Source organism: Mus musculus, chromosome 3, assembly GCF_000001635.26.
Source record: "Mus musculus strain C57BL/6J chromosome 3, GRCm38.p6 C57BL/6J".
Taxonomy (NCBI): Eukaryota; Metazoa; Chordata; class Mammalia; order Rodentia; family Muridae; genus Mus; species Mus musculus.
This window is the reverse complement of record NC_000069.6, coordinates 67,581,014-67,604,338: the sequence shown is the minus strand read 5'-3', so window position 1 is coordinate 67,604,338 and position 23,325 is coordinate 67,581,014. Positions and strand designations below refer to the sequence as shown.

The window sequence follows — 23,325 nt, the reverse complement described above, 5'->3', positions numbered from 1 at the left end:
CTTGTTTGATGTTTCTTGTGTTTTGCAAACTGTGCCTAAGGAAGTTCTTGAGATAGGAGACCCAGAAGGGGTTAGTCTGCAGCAGTCATTTATCCTCCAAATAGGTTGTTCCAATTACTTTTTATTTTATACATTATACAAAAAGGAGAAAGAAAAAGTTTTGTACATTCATTATGCTAGGCACTAGGATAGAGTCACTAACAAACCAGGCAATGTCCCTGCTCTCATGGAGCTGACAATCTAAGGACGATCAAATACACCCCAAGCCCACAATGCCACAAATTCCTGACAAATCAAAGTGAGCTAAAAAGGCACAGGATGAGGCTTTAAAGTTCATAGGTATCATTAATTGTATACAGCCTGAGTGGCCTAGAGAAGTTTCTATGTTAGGATGATTCTGAGCTGGAAACTACGGTTTTTGTTTAAGTCAGATGGAACCAGGTTAGAGTGTGCACTAGAGAATACACTCAAGAGAAGGAAATCGAGATGGACAACCCTGTGAGCCGAGCAGGCACCCAGCCCATTCATAAGCATGTCAAGGCTCCCCACACCTCATGTGGACACAGTGGGAAGACAGGACCAGTGCAGAGGGGCCAGTTCATATACTTGACATGTGCTATGAGAGTCACATGTAGTCAAAGCCTCGAAGCTCACAAGTGAAGAATGCATAACAAACTATAAACCAAAAAGAAAAGGAATGCATTTTCAAACTGTTTCTGTACTGCTTAAGATTCAGCAGGGCACTGGATCCCTGGGAGCTGGAGTTAGGTGACTATGAGTGGCCCCATGTGGATGCTGAAAACTGACCTGGGGTCCTCTTAAAGAGCAGTAAATGTTCTTAACCACCGAGTCATCTCTCCAGCCCTTGGTGCCAAAGCTTGAAGCATACAAGGCTATGTACCCCACGTACCTTACACCTATAAAACTATTCAATGAGATTGGATCTAGGACATTTTCTTTATTGCAGATTTGATTTCTGGAAATTATCTTCCACAGGAAACTTGAAGTTGTTATTGCAATGTTGTAAAAATATAAGGCAGGCATCAAGTCTACCTTTTGCATTGGTTTTATGGATCCATGTATATAGGTAGCCATCATAAACTGAAGGACACTTTTATTGTCTTTAAGGAAAAAAAAAAAACTTCCAAAGGCTTGCTGCTCAGCAGCCATCACTAACGACATTCACACATAATCTCCTAGAGGGAAATATGGAGCAATTACATATTGTTCTCTAGGACACAGTGAGTGCGGTTAAAATGTCATTCTTTATTATGTATGTAACAGCCTTCTACCACAGACCCTCCTGTTTTGTGGCTTTTTCCTGCTATAATACAAAGGAAAGGCTTCATCCGCAGGACGCCCTTATTAGAAATCGTCCCAGCAGAAGATGCAGATCCTTACAGAGGTCTTTGCCTGAATGTTCCAGATTCCGTAAACTGTTCACTGTTCACGACCAGAAACAAACCTTCCACAACACATGGTTATGAAAGGCTAAGATAGTCTGCATGAATCACTTTAAGTAGGCATATTTCAAATATAAATATATTTTCCGTTCTATCATTTTTCTACATGACGTTTTAAAAAAGGAAGTCTTCCTGAAGGTTTCCAGTCAGCCGCGAATGCTATCCCTTCTCACGGCTTTACCTGCAAAACATAACACAGGAAATCACCAGAAGGCAGCGAGAAAGACAGGCAGCTCCGTGCAGTCTTCAGAATGAAAGTGTAACGTTGTAAAATACATGATAGAATTTCTGTTTTCTGTTATTTCTAAACATTTTAGTCATTAAGCTTCTTGTGATGTAAAATTTTATTCAGAAATATACAAATCATTTTTATTGGAGGGCGGTGTGCATGAGTGCAGGTGCCCACGGAAGAGGCCCTGGGTTCCCTAGAGCTGCTAGCTGCTCCTCTAGTCATTCCCGAGAGACGCCACCCCTGGCCCTCTGTAAGCCCAGTATACACATCTAACCACTGAGCCAGCTCTTTAGCCTTTCATTTCCAACTTTGTAACATGAAAAAGGAGAGTACCACCTACTTTAAAAAACACAGGCTGTTAAACTTCATCCTACTCAAGTCTCAAAACTTATTAATCAGATGATAGGTATACTTACAAATAAATCTTAAATCATAAGAAACTTAATGGCTAATCTTTTTAGAAATAACAGGAAACAGAAATACCATCATGTTTTAGCACATAGTTATAAAAAATTAACTTAAACCCCATACAATAGTCTTGAGGAAAGCAAACAGCATGCAAATATCAATATGTGAGCTGCACACAGCCTAGAGTCACCGTGGACAGAATGTAACATAGATCAGACTGGCCCGTGGGCTTGTCTGCTGGGCACTGTCGTGACTGTCAATTGACGCAGTCCCGTGCAGTGTCATCCCTGCCCGGGAGGTCATGGGCTGTATAGACAAGGCAGGAAAGCGTGAACCAGTGAGAGGCAGCCAGCGAGCAACATTCTTCCCAGTTCTTGCTTCAGGTTCCTGCCAGCTTCTCTCAATGACAAATAGGACTGTCACTTGGAATAAACAGTTTCCTTCCCAAGGAACTTTTTGGTCAGAGCTTTTTAACCCAGCCCAGAATGAAAGTAGGCCACAGGGAAAGTTGAAATGTTATCTTAACCAGCGGTTAAAAAGGCCAGCTGACAGAAAAGGAAGGGCACACGCAGCAGCACAGGCACAGGGCAGGGCCGCGCTCCACCAACAAGCCCTGCGGCCTGCACTGCCCTGAAGGCAACAAGTCCGATTCCTTTCCTTTTTTTCATTGTACACCTTGATGGTCATCTTAGATTTCCTGAAATAAGAATTTTGTACTGCTTTTTCCAGACCTAATTATTAGCTCTTAAAAAAAAAATCAAGAGAGCAACTAATATCTATAAAGTCCAAACCTAACTTGAAATAAACACTCCTAGTTAAGTGTTTAAAGATCCAATCTTCCCCCGTAAGGACTCACTCTGGATGAGAGAGCTTCATCCGTTCCCTTTGTTTTGCAGAATAATTTAGATTCCCTCCTAAAACATAAATGAACATAGTCATTTTCAGTAACATGAATAATTAAAATTCAATCATACACAAATATTTGCATCAAGTGTTGCAAGATAAAAAAAGTCCTATAATCATGCTCTAATTTTAGCTTCGTATTTTTAAGTGTGAAGGTATGTGTTGTTAACAAAAAACACTGTGTTAAATGTTAGCAATACTGAAAATTAAGAGAAATTAAAACAAATCTAAATTTATACAGGCAACATTCTCCATTACATTCTACCATGCCCTTTAAGGACAGGCAAATAGAAAGATTAATGAAAGCAACATCAAACTCTTATTAAGAAAAAAAATACTCTAATGCATATTAGCATGAACTAGTTTTTAAAATCTGTTATTTCTAATTCTAAATCAAACATGTTCAACCTTAAAGTGAAAATTTTTACTTTTTTCTTTTTTAGAAATATTTCTAAAAAAAAAATAAGGCTTAGGGGTTTTGCTAATATATACCTGAGATTTTATATTATGAAACATTGATCTTCCTAGAGATGAATTGCATAACGGCAATTCTCACAGATGTGATGGTCAGAATGTGTGATTATAAACCTAGGTTCCTGCACTAAGACTGGGAAACCACTAACACAAACTGAAGAAAACACTGGCCGTCGAGACGGCCCACCTGAGACAAAGAAAGAAAGGTAAGTGCTTACCTTGGGCACGGTTCACCAAGTACAGACAGACCACAGCCAGCAGTGACACTGAAACACAAGGCACGCTTGTAAGTGACACCGACGCATCAAACGCAAGCACAGACCAAACCCCTCTTAATCGGAATCTAAAACACACTGTTCATCTTTGCTTCTGGGAGCCCTGGAGTGCCACAGCGTTTTTTCCCCCTAGGAAACCACTGCTTCTTAGCCCAGGAGTGGCAGAATAGCCCTATAGGAGTGGGAGCCAAGACACCCCCAACCAGCACCCGCCCTGACCCTTCTTCCTCTCTTCTTATCCCCAGAATTGGCAGCACCTGGCCAGTTTGTCATTTCTAAGAAGTAGTTCTGCAGGGATTTCTATCTGAGAAAACCATGTGCCTTTACAAATGAACAAAATCAGAACTTTACCCTTAGCTTCCTAGAAGCCGAGAGCTACTTCAGCGACCAAGGCAGAGCCTGGCTTCCCACCCTTACCTGCTGAGGCACACTGTCTAGTTTAGTTTCAGCAGTATGACAAAGCCCAACTGTAAAAACATCAACACTTGAATCTGTTGTAAGAAACCCAACGCTGCCACGGGGCACACTCACAAGAAACACAGGCAATGAAGAACACCTCCAGCAGCAAGTATCCCTTCGAGTCCAGGATCATGCCAGCAAGGATAGCGATGACGGCCAGCCCGAGGTTCTGAATAGACTGCATGCTGCAGTTTCCAGATACAGGAACACACCACTGTCAAAGTCTTCACACACAGACTAACTGCACTATTAATATTAGCATCTGAAATCACACACTACTGGGGCTTTGAAAGACTTTCAATCAGAGAACACACAGAGACTACGTGGCCCTGGCTGGCCTGGAGTTCACTTTGTAGACCAAGCTTGCTTCAAACTCACCAAGATCCACCTGACTCTAACTCGAGAGTGCTGGGATTAAAGGTGTGCATCACCACGCCCAGCAGATTTTGGGTTTTATCCTAGACTGTTTCTGCTGCTAGACCATCTGCTCCAAGGCAAGTGAAGTACAAAATGCCTTCCTGAATGAAGAGAGAGCTGTCTGTACAGCAGCCACAGGAGCAGATGCCCCTTTTGCCTCTGGAGGCCTGGGAAAGGAATCAACCTCCTACTGAGAGGTCCTCAGGGAACAGAGTGGTCCTGTCTGTAACTGCATCTCATGGGCTATAATTTACTCCGCCTGTCTTGCCAGAGGTTTACCCTGCTTGATGGCCAAATGTAACTACAGTTGACTAGACTAAGAAGCACCTAACAGAAAGTACTCGTCTAGGCGTAACTGTTGGTCATGTCCAAAGAGAAGTAACTTAAGTGGGAAAGACCTGAATATGGACTACATCATCCCACAGGCTGGAGGCCTGAACAGAATAAAGGGGCAGTGGGAGGCTGTTCTTGGTGGTCATCTGGACTGCATCTGGAACTAACTAAAACCCGCCATGAGGGATATTCGCTTAATCTAAAGTGGGAAGATCCACTTCTAATCATGATCTTTGCAATGGGAAGACACACCTCTAATCTGAACCACACTTCTGTAGGAAACCCATATAAGGACACGGATGAAGGAAGTTTTTCCGCTCTCTCCTCATTAGCGAGTCCATTCCTTCACTGGCATTAGAGCCTACTTCTTTGGCATTCTGGCATATACTGAAGACCAGCTGAGACATCCAGCCTTGTCGACTGAACAACTACTGCATTCTTGAACCTTCTCTTCATAGACAGCCATAGTTGGATGTGGTGGTTTGAAGGAAAATGGCCTCCATAGGCTCACAGAGAGTGGCATTAACAGGAGGTGCGGCCTTGTTGTATCTCAGTTCTCTTCCTGCTATCTAAGATCAAGATGTAGAACTCTCAGCTCCTTCTCCAGCACCATGTCTGCCTGGATGCTGCCATGTTTCCCTCCATGACAAGAATAAACTAAACCTCTAAACTGTAAGCCAGCCCTAGTTGAATGTTTCCTTTTATAAGAGCTGCCATGGTCATGGTGCCTCTTCACAGCAATAGAACCCTAACAGTGGATTAGCTGGACCACAGTCTGAAAGTCACTCCAGTAAGTTTGCTTTTTTCTGTATAGAGAGAGATGCATTCTATAAACTCTGCTGCTTTAGAGAACCCTGACTGAAGGATGAGGAAAGGAATACAGGCCTTACTCAGTACAGACATATGTATGTGTGAGCAAACACATGACTGCACATCTGTCTTCCTGGCTGCCGTGGCGGATCTGCCTCACCACAGGCCCAGAATCAATAGAGCAAATACTGAAATCTCTAAAACCAGGGGCTAAAATGAGCCCTCCTTCATTGGATTGTCTTCCTCAGATCACAATTAGGGAAAGTGACCAGAAACACCGCACACGACACCTGCTTAAATGGATTAACTGACGATCCTAAATCATGTGCAGGTTCAGAGCTTGCCAGAACTCTGAGCATTAGAACACACAGGATGTTACGATAACTGATAACACAGCAGAAGGCGCATGTGCGATCTGTGGTAAAAATGCAGTACTTACAATCCATATGCAGTCCCCAGCTGGTGTTCAGGAACTATGAATGCCACCATTGGCCACAATGCACAGGCCAGCAATGAGTAGGAGAACCCCAGGAGACACTAGATGGGAAGACAGAGCAGTACAGTATGCATCAGGTGACAAGTGACATACTAGCTAAAACAGTACACACCTAGTTACTATAATTAGACTAACACTTTAAATACAAAGGACAGTCGTGGGCTTCTATCAGTACCCTCCACTGTTCTAGCCATTTTACCTTGTGATATAAATATACATAAACTATCTGGGCCCACTGTCCAGTCAAGGGCACAGTTAGCTTGCAAAAAGTTCTTACCCAAGTTTTCAGGCAACCTGATTTTCCTCAATTACAAAGGGAGTAATCAAGGCAGCAGAGTGACCTGACTCTGCTGCTGCCTCTGGATGATCAGTTCTGAACTGAGAGGCAGAGCAGGGACAGAACTGCTGTCACCAGCACTTGTCAGACTCTGTGAGACTGCCTTTTCTTCAATACCAAAGGCACTAGCCAAGCATGGCAGTGGCAGGCCTGTGGATCGGGGACAGCTGTGAGCCAAGGCCAGCTGAGGCTGCTCGGAGAAACTGGAGGTCATTTTAGCTATGTATAAGTAAGAATAGGTCTCAGATTTTTAATATAAAGTATGGTTTGAATTCAAATTAAGTATTACATGTACCCATCAGACTAGTAAATATGAAATAATGCTGACAAGGATACCAGCAAGGGAAATGGGCAGATCTGTGCGTTGCTGGCAAAGTTACAAGTGAGTAGTATGTTGTCACATCTGTCAAGATGACCACTGTACAGAGCCTGCAGCACTGCTACTTCTAGAGCCTGCATGTCCCTAGAGGAAGGGAACTGCCCACCAGGTCCCTAGAGGAAGGCTTCCGTGGAACTGCCCACCAGGTCCATAACTACTTATGCTCAAGGTGTTCCTTTAAGAGCAAATAAGAAACATAGCACTCAGCCTGCATGCTCTCCCTGGAGACAACAAAACCTCCATGGATTTATTGCCAACCTTTTAAACCTAATAGGAGTCAAAGTCAGATGAACAGATAGATACTGGGCCAGAAGACTGGCTGCTTTTAAGAAAATGACTTATTTTAGTTAAGATCAGAAAAATAACTGGATGTGATTAGCTTTCTAATCATGAGACTATTTTACTTCAAATTCTACTTCAGCACTGAAGATTCCCTACTAAATAAGCCAACTGAAAAACAAACTTTATAGATTAGTAACTGACCATTCTTTTTTAAATAAATATTTACTTTATCAAAATTAAAGTCAAGTCATGTCCCCCTCAGCAGCCAGCTGGGTTTGCTGGGTGCAGCAAACATGGACGTGGGGTTCTCTCGACATTACCATAGCAATCCATGGGTTCCAAAAGGTGAAGGCCAGCATCATGTGGGACACGAGGGTGGCGGCCACCGCATACAGGACCCAGATGATGTTCTTGCCTGTTTTATCCACCAAGAGTCCAAATAATGGAGACATGGGAGCTGATATGATATACACGATACTGCATGGAGAGAGCAAAAGAAGTTAACAGAAAGCAACACAGTTAGAAACTAAGTATCAAACTCCCTAAAACTACCCCCAAAGCAAAGCCTCGCTCCTCTAACTTAGCACCCTTCCAAAATAAGCGCCAGAGAACAAGAATCTAAAAGTCAATCCAAGAATTCTTTGGTTTTCTCTTTACGCAAAGCCAGGATCCTGGGATTTGGGTCTGCGGTGTTGGGGATGGGAGCAGGGTGCACTGCTGTCAGGGATGTGGCAGGAGAGGGGCTGCAGTCACACGATCTTTGTGGCCTCGCACACATGACCTCTGCTTATGTGAGGTCACACATAAACAGATTGCCACAAGCACCTACAGATTGCACCAAATACCTGTTAATTGCACTTGCTGACTGGGAAGAGAATCTGAATTTCTCCATGAAGAAAACTCTAAAATTAAAAAGAAAAGTGTGCACGTTAGAAAGAGCTACTTTCAAGAAATAAAGAAAAGGTTAAAAATAACCCTTAACATTGAATAAGCTTTCCTTCCGCTGTTATCGCCTATCCACTCTGAAGCTATCTGCTGTGGCTTAAGTACTCATGGAACTACTTCACTGAACCGAGCTTGGCTGACACGTTTTCACAACAGCAAATCTAAAATCAGGAGCGCAGAGGTCCTTTCCCATCGAACAGGGATCTTGCCGTAACTTGACTGCATAGTCTTTTTTTTTTTTTAATATTTTTTATTACATATTTTCCTCAATTACATTTCCAATGCTATCCCAAAAGCCCCCCATACCCTCCCCCGCACTTCCCTACCCACCCATTCCCTTTTTTTTTTTTTTTTTTGGCCCTGGCGTTCCCCTGTACTGGGGCATATAAAGTTTGCAAGTCCAATGGGCCTCTCTTTCCAGTGATGGCCGACTAGGCCATCTTTTGATACATATGCAGCTAGAGTCAAGAGCTCCGGGGTACTGGTTAGTTCATATTGTTGTTCCACCTATAGGGTTGCAGACCCCTTTAGCTCCTTGGGTATTTTCTCTAGCTCCTCCATTGGGAGCCCTGTGATCCATCCAATAGCTGACTGTGAGCATCCACTTCTGTGTTTGCTAGGCCCCGGCATAGTCTCACAAGAGACAGCTACATCTGGGTCCTTTCAATAAAATCTTGCTAGTGTATCTTAAAGGTTACAAAGACACAAAAACACATTTCTCCATATGCACTCTCACACTGCAGCAGCCAAGCAGGCACAGCAAACGAGGACCTGCCTTGAACCCTGACTCTAAGTCTGGCAGAATCTGCCTGAGGTAGACAGTGCGCAGCCTCCACTACAGCAGGCAGCCTCGTGACGCAGGAACAGAAAGACAAGTTTAAGACTTTCTTCAAGAGGATAAAGAAAGTAGTAAAAAAAAGCCGGGCGTGGTGGCGCACGCCTTTAATCCCAGCACTCGGGAGGCAGGGGCAGGCGGATGTCTGAGTTCAAGGCCAGCCTGGTCTACAGAGTGAGTTCCAGGACAGCCAGGGCTACACAGAGACACCTTTCTCGAGGAAAAAAAAAAAGGAGTAGTAAAACAATGTTGAACCTGGAGCTAAAACTGCCCCCTGTATCCCAGAACGTAAGGTAATCGATCAGTCTAAGTAAGCAGAGTCCACAGTGGGAAGATTAACTACAAAACCCTCACTCGCTGCTGTGCTTCAGCCCTCGGTACAACTGTAACTGGATGCCAGGGAACACTCACTTGCCCAGCCCGATGAACGGGAACACCGCCACGTAGTAGCAGACACAGATGACGAAGACCAGGATCAGGGGTAACGAGAAGTCCTTTATATCCCTCAGCTTAATGACTTCACCTTCAGAAAAGGAAGACGCATCGTTTCAGAAACCTGAGCGCCTGCAGTCATCATCCGTCATCATTTTCATTCACATAATAATGACAGTTTTCTAGAAGATCCCACAAACATCGTCCGTGAGATACGTTACCAAGCAACGAGGAGGATACGAGCAGAGGTTGCTTTTATACAACTAGGATCATTTTACTAAGATACAGAACTAAATCAAGAAGATTTTGCTGAAACATTACAAGGGGGGGGATACAAACAAAAATGGAGATAAACAGAAGTGGATCTGGAAACAGCATCACGCCCTGCGCAGTGCCTTCACGTTCACGCCGACTACCTTTAAAGGTGCCCTCAGTCCCACTCTACCTTCACCACGATGTACCTGTTTTCCCTTGTTCTTTATGAAGTATTTTCTCTGCTCTCCGATCCAAATAAGCAAGAGCCAAAGCACAGATTAGTGAAAAAATGCACGTTATACACCCTAAAAAAAAAAAGGAGAGGAATGTTAGAAAGAAAGGTCCAGGGGCTTGGGGTAAGCGGCGCACTGCATCAAGAGCAGCCACGGGCCCACTGAGAAAAAAGGCTGAAGACTGTAAGAAAAGCCTCTGATGCCAAAAGCAGACGACGCCCAGCAGGCAAACTTCATCACAGCTGTTTCTCAATAGAAGGCTGACAATGAGAAGGAAAACACCTGAACGAAACACTCCAGTCTTGTAGATTGGGGAGCACATTACCGGCCATGGGAAGGTGAAGACGGACAGACAGACCCTTGGGCTCCCTGCCTGAATCTTTGGGTCTTACTTGAATCAGTCAGTTTCAGTGCAAGACATTGTCTCCAAAACTAAGGTGGGGAATGATCGTGAAAGACACCTTAGCATTGAGCTTTGGATTCTACATGCATATAACATGTTCATCTGCACATACATGTGCACAGAATAATGTGGACACACACATACATCACAGAAAGAAAGAACAGGAGAGGACCGTTCCCTGACTTGTACACTATAGAAGCTGCTTATAAGGAGAGCCGGCAGCCACGGATTCTACTGCCACCCCGACAAGGTGACGGTTCTGTATGTAACTCGGCCTCCGTGAGGCTCGGCTCCTCGTGTGTAACGTGAGAAGTGCTCACTCTATGAAGTGTCCTTTCTACCTGCAGGATGCTACACAATTCTGCACATGGAGAAAATGAAATGCAAATACAAAAGCTCCCTGAGTCTAAGCATGTGAGAAGGAGGCTCTGGGGTGGACAACTGTGAGGTGGGATTCCTGTTAGCACTGCCCCTCCACCGCCCTCTTGTAACCAGGCTGTGTGCATCAAGCAATACAAGGGATAAAAGATATGCAAATGGAGCCTTCACCTCACTGTGCCACAGGCCACTGCGAGAAGCCACAGACACAAGGGACAGATGCCACCACAGAGTCTGAGAACCTGTGCTGAGAGGAGCCTGAAAAGGGACACGCAGAGCTTCACCTTCTCCTCAGTGACTAGCCACTCAGCAACCGGCACCATGGAACTTGGGCTCAGAGAACTTAGGGACAACAGGGACATACACAGTACACAAAGACCCAATACTTTTCAGAAAACGGAGATAAACTGTCTTGGCCTAGATAAAGGAACTAGTTATGGGCATCAAAGAACGAACCCAGGTTCCTGGCTCTCAACTCCTTGGATTTTGCACTGACCTACACCATGTCTCTCCAGAGTCCTGGCTGAGGCTAAGCAGAAGGACCCAAGTCCTCCCCTGCTGGCTGTTAATGTGAGTCACCTGGGTACACTGACTGACCTGTCTTCACACACACAATGTCTTTGAACATACAATATGGAAGTGACGGCACTGAGGAACACAGGGGACAATCAGATCCTCCTTCAGAAATGGCAACAAAGTGCAAACGAGGGATATGACCGTCTTTTCCTAAACAGTCAAGATAACTGATGAGCCCCGGAGGGAAACCATAGCCTCTAAGGATAGAATGAACCGTGGAGGGAAACCATAGCCTCTAAGGACGGGAGTCTGCCACTAATCCAGAGCTCTTGCCTGTTTGGCACGTCTCCTATCACAGAACCTCGGAAGGGACAAGACATGAGACACAAGGAGTCACTCACCAATCATAAGTGTCACGCCCAGGGTCATGTGGCCAGCTGAGCCCAGTAATGCTTCAATCTTCCCATACAGCCATCCCATGAGGTTCATATTCACTGTGCTTCCCTGAGAAAGGAAAAGCAGCAGGTCTCACAATCACTACACTGGGGGAAGTTTACTTACAGTGCCTTAGTGTAAGCAGAATCCAGATTACACAGAAGATAATCTGGTTGGGGGGGGGGAATAGACCTCTAATCTAGACCTTTGAGGTGGAAGACCCACTCCAACCTGAGCCACACCTCCTGCTCTTTGCCTGCTTATTCTTCCTTTGCTAGCAAGTCCATTCCTTCACTGGTATTAGAGCCTACTTCTTTAGGATTCCATCGTATACTGAAGGCCAGCTGAGACACCCAGCCTTCTTTCCTGAACAACTACTGAATATCTGGACCTTCTATTCATAGACAGCCACTGTTGAATTAGCTGGTCTGCAGCCTGTAAGCCATTCCACTAAATCCCTCTGTATATACAGATTTATTCTATAACTCTCTGGAACCCTGACTAACACACTTTGGATGTGCTCTGAGGATTTAAAAGACTTATTCCATTCCCAGTGTGCTCTCTCTGCCTCCTACTGACAGATCACAATATGAGCTGTCCACTGTTCCTGCCACCATGTCTTCCCTCTGCCATCAGAGGCTCTAATCCTCTGGCACCATAAGCCCGATTAAACACTTTCTTTGATAAGTTGCCTTGGTCATGGTCATGATCATAGTCATGGGAATGTTACAGCAAGAGAAAAGAAATTAAAATAGTGGGCTACAGATGAGAGACCTGGGTAAGCCTCCCTCTGCAGTCCTGAAAAGCAGCTCTGGCTGGAGCCAGATACAAGGCAGCAGTCAGGCTCCAGCAATAGGACCAAAACAGGAAAGATGGCTCTGTGATCAGGCTACTGGCAGTACGGTTAAGACGTGCTTAGAGCATGGATGTGGTTTTCTCCTACAGCCAGTAGCATGTGTTGACGGGTATGTCAGAGGATGGAAGGAGGTGGAGCACAGTGTGACACCAACGTTCTGTACAAGAGACCACATGAAGAGAGCAGCCCTTGCTGAGAAGAGACTCCACAAGAGCTGACCTAAGGACTGGCGGGGAGAACATGAAGAACTGGATACAGAGTACATTCAGTTCAGGGAAACTGGACAGCTTGCATGAGTCAGGGATTGGGGAGAAAGGCCTGGACAGACAGCCAAGGGAAACACTGAATGCACGTGAGGAACTCAAGGGAAAGCCCAGACAAGTGTCATGAACCCGGAAGCAAGGCAATGCTATCAATCCTGTAAGACTAGGTAAGATCTCGGAGGCTCTGAGTGCTGAGAGAGAAAAGATACCAGAGTCACGGCTAGAGCACCCTCACATTTACAGCCATGAGGGGAGAGACGTGAGATGGGGCCTGAGTCTCAGGAACTAACAGGAGGAGGGTGGAGGGAGACATCGCTCATCAGGGAAACAAAGCAAACTCCCCAGCAGTCAGCACTCACAAACTCCTCAGGAGAGCAGCTGCTTGCTGTACTGTTACCTGGCTTAGTTAGCACTTGCTGAAAACATGAGCTTAAAAGGAGCAAATTACAAAGGAAAATCAAAACAATACTGGACCCCGCCCCCAGCCATAGCTGGCGTGGGGATGCTTAAGATTTCCTATCTCACAGGATGCATTAAATCAGATCATTAGATCTCCTGGGTATCCTCCCTAAGATAGGCTGACAAAGTTAAGTCCAACGAGATGTGAGCACCATGAGCAGGAAGCCAGACCTCTCGTCAGGTGGCTGAGATGTGGAAATAAACATGTCCGATCAGAACTGAAGAGCCATGGCACATCAACTGCAAACAACTATTACTGAAGGCAAAACAGCGGGGGCAGAAAAGGCAGGAAAGGTCCTTTGTGGGAAAAGGCTTCATCTGTGTGAGGCGGAGTGTCAGAAGTTTGTGATGTCTCACACCTTTAACTCTAAAGGCAGAGGCAAGCAGACCTCTGTGAGTTCAAGGCCATCTTGATCTACACAGGAAGATCCAGGCCAGCCAGGACTCCATAGTAAGACTATCTAAAAAAAAGTTAACTGAGAGAGAATGGGCTGCCCCACTGCAGAGTGAGCTTCCTAACAATGGAAATGTGCAGGCAGAACATGGATGGATGGATGGATGGATGGATGGGTGGGTGGACAGATGGATGGATGGATGGGTGGGTGGGTAGATAGATGGATGAGTGGATGGATGGATAGAAATATTTTTGAGGCAAGGTACCCAAATGGGTGAGAAATTAGGCAAGCTTTATTCAGATGCTTTGAACTAATGAATGCTTATGAGTGCTTAACTGAAGACAAAATAAATGTCAGTCTAAGTCCTAGAGAAATAAATAGAATCAGGGACTACAAGTGGCTCCATGGTCAGAGTGCTTTGTGAAATCTGGAAGACAAGAATTCAGATCACAGCTCCCACGTAACAAGCCAACTGTCCCCTGAATGTCTAATAACACAGATCTGCAGAGACAGGAGACTGCTGCCTTCAAATGAACAAGTGGAGCCTGACCTCTGCATGCAGAGGCACCAACACAGACACACATAAGAGAGATCCATAGAAATCACTGCCTACTTCTTCACATCCAAGTGTGCTCTAGCACACTTCTTTCTATGACTGAAGAGATCACTACAAGACTCAGTCTCGTGCTTCCTATTGGGCCCCACCACGTCCGTCACCATACTTACAATTCTGGCCATGCTGAGTTGAAGTCCAAACACCAGGTTTAATTCTTTGCCTTTAAACCAACTCACAGCATATGTATTCTGGGCAACTGCTAAGGACTCTCCACCAATCCTAAATGTAGAAGAAGAAAAGTCAGAGCTTTGAAAGAAATCCCAGTTAGCCATTTTCTTCCTCCCAGAGAGAAGTGGGATTTCTGTCTCTTCTTGAATGGAGGAGAGCTTAAGGGCTTCAGCCAGTAAGACACAGTGAAGCAAGACTGTGTGACCATGAGCATGACAAAGATGGCAACTGACATTTCAGTCCAACATTCACAGCTGGAGTCCTAAGCTACTTTGTAGGAAGCTTAACCATCCTCACGGTACCACAAAACAAGCCACACAAGAGGTACCGCTTGAAAATGAGCATGCTCTTCAGGAAACCCAACCCTAGCATCCAACATGTTGAACAACAAGCTTCCAGCTTTATATGAATCTCAGCAGCAAAGACCCCAGACATCAGAACACCCACCCACACACTCTAAAATGCAATTACTATTTTCTACTGTGATGTGTTGGAGTGATTTGGCATGCTGAGTTAGTAATGCCAGGCTATACGAGGAGCTACACCATGTGTCCTATGCAACGCACCAATATGGAGGAGAGCCCTTCATTCACATTTTGTACAGATGGAAACTCATTTGCAGGCCCACGTGCGAGGCTCCTGCACAGTCAACCTTGTTCTACTACTTGGATTTTAATTTTCCTTCACTTAGATCCACATGCTCACCACTACCCCTTGAGGTCCATTTCAACCCTTAGTCCTGCCACGGTTCAGTCCCAGCAAAGGCATCTTCCTTCTCATCTACACAGCAGTCCCCACTCTTCCTTCTACACTGCCCCACTTCACCCATGAGGCCACTTAGCCTTTCATGCTCTTATATACACTCTGTCTCCTTTGGGGATGTGCTACGTCTATGTGCAAGCCCTGTTGCCTCAGGGAAAAGGCTTTTTTCAGTCTACTGTATCCCTCAGGGTAGGATGCCCAAGGCTGGACTCAGAACAGCTGTGCGAACAGACACTGAACTGTACCCGGGGAAGTCAGCCCAGAGATTCTGCGCTAATTCAAGCCACCTCAACAGGGAGCAGGAAGACATACGTGCCACTCGCTAAGGAAGAGGAAGATGTCCAGAGCAACCAACCTAAAAACTGATGGCCCATACTTTTGTGAATGAGATTTAAGTAAGTTTTCAATATAATCAAGTTTTAAAAGCTCAGGGAAAGCATTACTGAAGACACTTAAAAATATTCAAACTCTACAAGCTAACCAGGATCACTCAAAAAAAAAAAAAAAAAAACCTAAGTCTTAATTAAATTAAATCAACTCAGAAGCACACTAACATAAAGAGGCTGCATTTCAAAGATTCTGAAATAATTCCTCACTGTCGGTCCAAGAACGGAGTCCTGTGAGGAGAATTCTGAGAGCTTGTGAGAAAACTCCCAAGAAAAGAAGACAAGAGTACTAAGACCTCTGTTTCTTCAACAGCACAAACACGTTCTTGGGGCGGGTGTCTGCGCCCTCCCAGGTGTGGTGGACAGGAGTGAGTTTACTTTATGACAGCCGGCTGTTGCTGTTTAAACGCCTCTGCGGAAAGAGTTGTTTTGGCCACATGTGGCTTATCCTGGTGATTGTACACTTTACTCACGTGACTCCCCTTAGACTCAGAGTAAGTATAGATTGTCTGAGGCTTTGGATAAAGTTGCCGATTCCACGAGGCTTTAGCCTGCCTCACTTAAGGGCTCCAATCTCCCAGGTCCCTTCTCATCTAGAGCAGTAAAGACCTCACTAGAGACAATGAAGTATTTCTTTTAAATCCTTACTAAAGCACTAGAAGGGCACGTCAGCGGATTGGTTTAGCCCTCAGCATCAAAGATCCTTAGTAAACATGCCAAGAAAACATGAAATTAAGGTATAACTTACCCAAACACAAACCTCCCAAGCTCCATCAGCCAAAATGCATTAAATATACCACCCAGAGCAAATATAACCTATAATATGAACAGCAATAAAAAAATTAATTCAGGATATTTAAAAGGAGTAACTAACACAACAAATCCTCATTTTCACAACAATCTCACTAGCCTGCACTAATAAATCCGAGAAATTAAAATATTAATGTTCATGCATTTAGCAGGACTTCTAGAATATCTTCTGGGTTAGGTTAACCCACGTGCAAATGCCCACCCCAATGTGCGTGCCACCGTTCTATGGGCTGAGCAGCACAGAGAAGCAAGCAAGCTGAGTGTGCACGCGCCACTTCCTGTTTTCCTGCTGGCAGGCACCATGTGACCAGCTGCTTCAAGTTCCCGCCATCATGCCTCCCCCTCAAGCAGAGGGCTGAGCCAGCCCTTCTCCCTCCTAAGTGGCTTCTGCCAATCGCAGCAATGAGGAGGAAACTAAGACAATGTAATTTCAGGGTTACCACCACGAGGCCATTCTTGGGCCTGATTAATTAACAAATCAATCCATTCATTCATTCAGCATAGTTTTGCTACGGGAATTAATTAAATAAGACTGCAAAGTCATTATCAAATAATGAATAAATATTTTGGCTTTTCTTACCTGTCCGATGCAAACAAAGCAGCTAAAAATAACTGTGCCCCATCTGTGTGGGAGAGAAAAATGTCATTTTTCCACATTATTGCTGGTAATCACAGAGTCCTATACTAATAACCAGTTTGGTTTTCTTTCTTTTCTTTTTTCTGCATCCAAGGAAGGTGAACGCTCATCTGCAACCTTCCAGGGCCGAATGCTAACATACAGAAGGCCAGAGTTCTGGCAGGGTTCCAGAGGGTCAGCAATGACACAGGTTCGTTTACACGATTATCACCTCTTAAAGCTTAAATCATCTTCACCAAGTTCTCCTTTAGAAATGGAAATTCTTTATTAAATCTCTACGCAGCATTTAGAGCCGGAGACTAGTAAGAAGGCTCAGTAGCACAGACCACTCACTACTCTTGAGGAGGATCCTGGTTCAGGCAGCTCATAACTGCCTGTAACTCCAGCTCCTGGAGACCAGACTCCTGTACTGGCTCCACACATGGCATGTGTGCGTGTGCACAAAATAAATCTTTATCTTACTATCAATTTAGAATTGATTCCAGGAAATTCTACAGTAGATAATTCTAAGTTTATAATTCTTGGTAACTAAAAACTACTTTTAGAAGACATGGCTATGCCAAGTTAATGGAGTTACAGGTCCAACTACAGTCTATTAATATTTTACCAGAGTCACATAATAGCAGCCTTAGCAGACTCTTCAAAAGTCATCAGAGCCAACTGCATTTCTGAAGCTAAAATTCACTCAAAAACATTAAAATCATGGCCTGAATCTTCTCTAAAACTGGAAAACTCAACGTCCCACAAAGATTTATATCACCCCTATTAAAAGGAGTTCCTCCTCCATGTAAGTGGAAAGAGTTTCCCTAAAACTTAAGCTAATTCTATCATCCCTTGAGACCCAGTAAAATCTAAACACTTCCTTAACGCTCAACTATTTAAGATTCTTAGAAGCAACCCCAGCAAATCTAAGCACACAAGGCTGTCTCAACCCTTATCCCTCAGAAAGAGTTAGAACCACTCCGCAGCTCCATTTCTGCCTTCTGAAGAGAGCCCCAGCTGATGGTCCCTAAGTCCCACTTGAAACACAGCCAATGAGAAAGATGAAAAGTGACAAAGCTAATAGCAAAGGGACTATTCCTCTTCAGCATCAAATGACCATAGCCACAAAAAGTTCAATGGCCAAAGACAGGCAGAAATGGTGGGGGAGGGGGGATCCTTAAATCTTACCAGAGCTGAGGGATGTATCTCCACCTATGTGCAAAGACTTTACAACTCCATATCTCACTTAATCCCTGTAGAAGCCTGTAAGGTAGGAATTATTGCCCCTACTGAGGGGAGGGGGGGGAGCTGAAGCTTAGGAAGTTCGTCTAACCCAATTTAAGAGCATAACTTATGACCTCGACCCATCAGCAGCATCTACTAGGCCTGATCCTAATTAATAAACCAACCAGGCTTCAAGGATCGAGTCTAGAGCCAAAATCAATCTTTAAAAACAAAAATCAACTCTTCGTGTCCACCATATGTCAATTCACACAAGTCTATTCAGTTCTTTGAAGAAAAACTTTGGCCCATTCCTACATTCTAATAACCAGGTTAAATTTACCCACAATTTGACTTTTTTTTGCAAGCTTACCGTATTCCAAATATGCGGTCTATCAAAAAGCCACCCAAGAAACACAAAACTACATTGGGCCAAGAATACCAGGCATACAGCAGCATGAATTTCGTGGTGTTCACTTGCATGTCCTGGATAGAGAGAAAAGAAAACTTTTTTTCCACACAGATTCTGCAATTAACGAATCAAAACAAAACGTAGTGACAGCTGTGTATCTATACAGGGTATGTTTCCTAACCATGTGTGAACTGTTACTTCCTTGTGACTCTGGAAGCTACGACCCTTGCCCTTAGAATAACAGCCATACCTGGGAACATCTTAAGTCCACATACTATGTCTCAGGCCTCATGGATTCTAGGACCTGTCACTGGCATGGGGGCCAACTCAGCCCTTTTCTGTCTCCTACGTTCCTCCTTCTTCATTTCCACCTCCATTATGGACTCCTCCCAAACAGAAAAGAATCGTCCTTGCCTAGTCTTACAGATGTTATCCTCTTTAACCCCTCCTAGAATGCAAAGGACAGCCCATGCATTTTTCCTCTGCCTAATGGCTTTTTAAAATGCACATAATGATGGTCTAAATGCCCAAAAAACAACAAATATCAAATACAGTTTTACAACTCAAAACCAGACTAAGAATGCAGATAGGGCCAATACTCAGCAACCAGTATGCACATTTATAAAAGTAAATAACAGCAAAGTTTATCTAAGAAGGCCAAAGCTGTCCCACCACTCACTCAATGGTTCAGAGGAGTGCAAAGCTCCAACCAACACTAGCATTTCCCGTAACACTGTGGGCAGAGTCCATAATTATCTACCTAAAGAAGAAAACCATCTCGAGGCATGTATATGTTATTCAGGAGTTCTTTAGAGAAACAAATTTGATCTCTGCAGCCTGTGGGTGTGGTGATAACAGACACTAGAAGAGAAAGTGGACATCTCAGATGGGGCACCTGAGAGCTCATTCTATCTGAGCATCTGTAAGTGAGTGCTCCAAAGCAAAGCAGTACAAGAACGGAGAAAATCAACTCACCCGTTTCACCTGAGTCTGAAGGGCAGCGGGGTTGTCATAGCAGAAATAGCTGCCTAGAAAAAGGAAGAACACATATTTCACTCGGAATGATAATATCTATATAAGAGTTTCAAGTTACAACTCCTAACTAGTAACTCCCCGGAGGTGTTTAAGGTTTACTATGGCTGACACTATGACAACAGATTTTTTTTTCTTGCTTGTGTGTTTGTTTTACACCACTTCCTGATCTACCATTCCAAAGAACTTCCACAAGGTAGTGGTGTGCATACACAGCATATACCAGAAACCTGATAAAGAGGTCAACATCAACTGCTTTTAATCATTTCGTTTCCGTCTTTCTTCCCATGCTTATCACTGTATTAACATCTTCATGAAATCGCTGCATTTCCCTTACTTAAAAAAAGTCTACAAGCATCCTCTACAGGTGCACGTTAGCTGGGTCCTCACTTTTCTTGAAAGCAGAGGTAACTCAGAGATTCAAACCAAACCAGTATTTGATATAGATCCTGATCCTGCAAACAAACAAACAAAAACAAACAAAAATACCCAGGAGCAAATAACTGAGTGAAAACTGGGCTAGAAACAAGAACAACACAAGCGCCAGTCTAAGGGATCAAATGAAAACTGGCAATGTCTCCTGGGAGCGGGGAAAGCTGACAGGCTTGAAGAAGCCCCAAGGTAACACTGCCTGTTTCCCCGCTGACTCTGTAAATACACAAAGCTAGCGGTCCAAAGGTGGAGAAGGCAGCTAGCGACAGGGCGGCTCTAGTTTCTCAAACCCAAACTTTCAGCCCAATCTACCTACCAAAAATAAACTGTCAACTTGAGTAGGGACAATTTCTTCAAGTGTTTTGTCTATGCTTACTGGTTATTGATTCTAAACCTAGAAACTTCTCCTTCAGGATTTAACTGCTTATAAGAAATTCAATACCATGGTTGGTTGGTTGGTTGGTTGAGACAAGATCTCACTTTGTAGCCCTGGCTGGCCTCTCTAGCGCACAGACATGTCCCTGTCTTCCAGTACTGAGATTAAAGGGCGCCACCACTATCAGCTCAATACGTTTTAAAGCAAATGAGTACCATCTTCTCAAAAATAAAGAAACCGAAGCCCAAAGTATCTTTTATAAACCAGGTGCATGTATTTCTGAATCTGATCCCCCTGAAACACTCTTTCAAGCCAAGCCAGTTGTTACGAATCCGAACAGTTTCAATGTAAACTAAAAACTGTAACACGGGAGGGAAGGGTGTCTTTAAAAGTAGCTAATGAAAGTGTTTTGCGCCAGATCAGATTTCATAAGTGAAACCAACTTAACAAGTGTGGTCCTGCAAGGCTGTCTCACAGAGGAAAGGTAAGAAAAGACTCCTACTAAGGTGTACTTAGCAGTGAACACTATCCAAAGCGGATCCGAGCTCTAAAAGAATACAAAGGAAAGCACTGGGGAATGGGAGGGGTCGCCTGGGGAGGGAGGAAGAGGGACTTAGTCACGCTCTGAAATTCCCCCAGCAACGTTCTGAAACTCTCGGGAGCACAGCTCTCCGGGAGAAAGATCTGAGTTTCCTTCTCATCTGCGTCCCCAGGGAGGAGCTGCTGAACACCGGGGCTTGGAGGAACAAACGTCACCTCGCTCCAGACACTTGGAAAAAGCGGGCTCCCGAGCCCAGGCAGCAGCGCGAACCCTGGAATCCCTCTATCATCTGCCCCAGCCGAGCCCCGCTCACCGAAGCCAAGGAAGCACATGAGCGACAGCACCACGAGCCGGTGCGCCAGGCGGCTGGGGTCGCAGAGCGCGGACAGAGCGCGAGGGGCGCCATGGACTGCGCTGTCCGCCTCGCGGCGGCCCCCAAGCAGCGCCCGATCTTCCCCATCCTCGTCCTCCATCAGCTTGCAGCCTGGAACGGAGCAGGAAGCAAAGGCAGGGCGGCAGCGGCAGCGGCAGCACTCACGTGATCACGTGTGTTCACGTGACTTGCTCGGGCCACGCCTCTCCGTGCTCACGTGAACGGTTGCTCACGTGGTGGCCGGGCTCCCGTGCTGCCTTTCTGTTCTGCCGATGGGGTATAGATCCGGTCGGGAGTGGGAGTGAGCGACCGGGTTCTCATTAACATCTGATTTAAAACCAGTAGGAAGTGGTGGTGCAGAAGTCGTGGTGGAAGGCTTGACCTGAACCCAGCTCAGTCCTCCCTCCCTCACTTCGCCAACTCTTCATGAAGAGTTGTTAAGTTGACCTGACGGAACAGCATATGATGTACCTGACACTTATGTACTAGAAAAGAGGACAAATTCTCTCACCTCTGAATATGGGTGAGAGAATTTCCTTAGGTGGACAGAAACTAATCATGTGGGTGGATGGATGGTGACTGCAGCTGAAAGAGTTATTGAATTCCTCTGGGTTTTATACGTTTATAATTACACGTTTATACTGATCTTGGAGTAAGAGGAAAGTCGAGTAAAGTAGAAACACGAACATCCTAAATGAGGAGCCATTCAGAGATGTCCAGCAGAGTATAGAGACCACTAGGTTTGTTTTGAGAAGTTTGATTTGGCAGCGCAGCCTTCTACCCCACATTTCTAGGTTTGCCGAGTCTTTGCAGTAGAATTTTGAGTGTAGCAAGGCTAGGTGCTAAATAGCTGTAAAGCGTGCCGCAGAAGTGAAAGTGAGAGGCTCAAAGCTGGAGCTATCGCACCAAGGAGAGATCCAGTGACTAAATGAGGACTTGCTTAAACAATAGCACCTGGGATTTGAAAAAGGAGGAGGACTTTTGAGTGTTTTCTAGACTCCTAGCTTGGGCCCTCCAAAGAGATCCAAATATGGGGGATGGGGAAGCAGAGGGACTGTGTCAGAGAGATACCGTTTGGAATGTTTATGCATAGCCTGCTGTCTACCTTGCATTCCCCTGACTAACACTGTGCAGTTGCCAGCACAGTGGTCATACCCCACCTTGGGCTTAATCTTTCACTCAGCATCAGCTGTACTACAATGAAGGGCCTAGACCATCAGTTTACATTCCTTGGCTTTGTCCACAGTATAGATTACTGTCTTGTGCTGGCTAGTTTTATGTCAACTTGACACAAGCTGAAGTCATCTGAGAGGAGGGAGCCTCAGTTGAGAAAATGCCTCCATGGAATGAACCTGTAGGCAAGGCTGTAGGACATTTTCTTAATTAATGACTGTTGGGGAGGGCCCAGCTACCCTTGGGTTGATAGTCTGAGGTTCTATGAGAAAGCAGGCTGAACAAGTCATGAGGAGCAAGCCAGTAAGCAGCACTGTTCCATGGCCTCTACATCAGCTCCTGCCTCCAGCAGAAGGTTCTGTTTGAGTTCCTGTCCTGACTTCCTTCAGGGAGAGACTATGATGTGGAAGTATAAGCCAAATTAATCCTTTCCTCCTTAACTTGCTTTGGTCATAGTGTTTCATTAAAGCAATAGAAACCCTAACTAAGACAAGTCTAATGGCTAAGTCAAAAATACAGGTAAGAGGCTGGCTGCCAGTATCTCTAATCCACTTTTTGGCTTTTTGGGTTTTGTTTGTTTGTTTGTTTCGTTTGTTTGTTTATTTTGTTTTGTTTTTGCCTTTAGAAATCTAAGTAAAAATGGCTATGATAGTATAGACAGTTTGTACTTCTTGTTGAAGGAGGTTGGACTTCTTTTGAATGATAGTCACTTGTGTCTTAATGAAATGCCC

The 23,325-nt window shown here is 44.7% G+C and overlaps 1 protein-coding gene across 1 annotated transcript; it reads right to left on the bottom strand.

Moving 5' to 3' along the window:
* Positions 1–107: 107 nt before the first annotated feature.
* On the bottom strand, positions 108–21,571 carry Mfsd1 (major facilitator superfamily domain containing 1). The gene is made up of 16 exons (NM_025813.3): positions 21,362–21,571; positions 19,643–19,695; positions 18,629–18,741; positions 16,996–17,038; positions 16,354–16,421; positions 14,400–14,508; positions 11,667–11,769; positions 9,942–10,040; positions 9,460–9,571; positions 8,114–8,170; positions 7,589–7,745; positions 6,214–6,311; positions 4,287–4,399; positions 3,699–3,746; positions 2,960–3,017; positions 108–1,644 (listed from the first exon to the last, which is right to left on the bottom strand). The coding sequence occupies exons 1-16, from the start codon at positions 21,519–21,521 to the stop codon at positions 1,641–1,643; spliced, it is 1,395 nt and encodes a 464-aa protein (NP_080089.1). The 5' UTR covers positions 21,522–21,571; the 3' UTR covers positions 108–1,640.
* Positions 21,572–23,325: the final 1,754 nt, after the last annotated feature.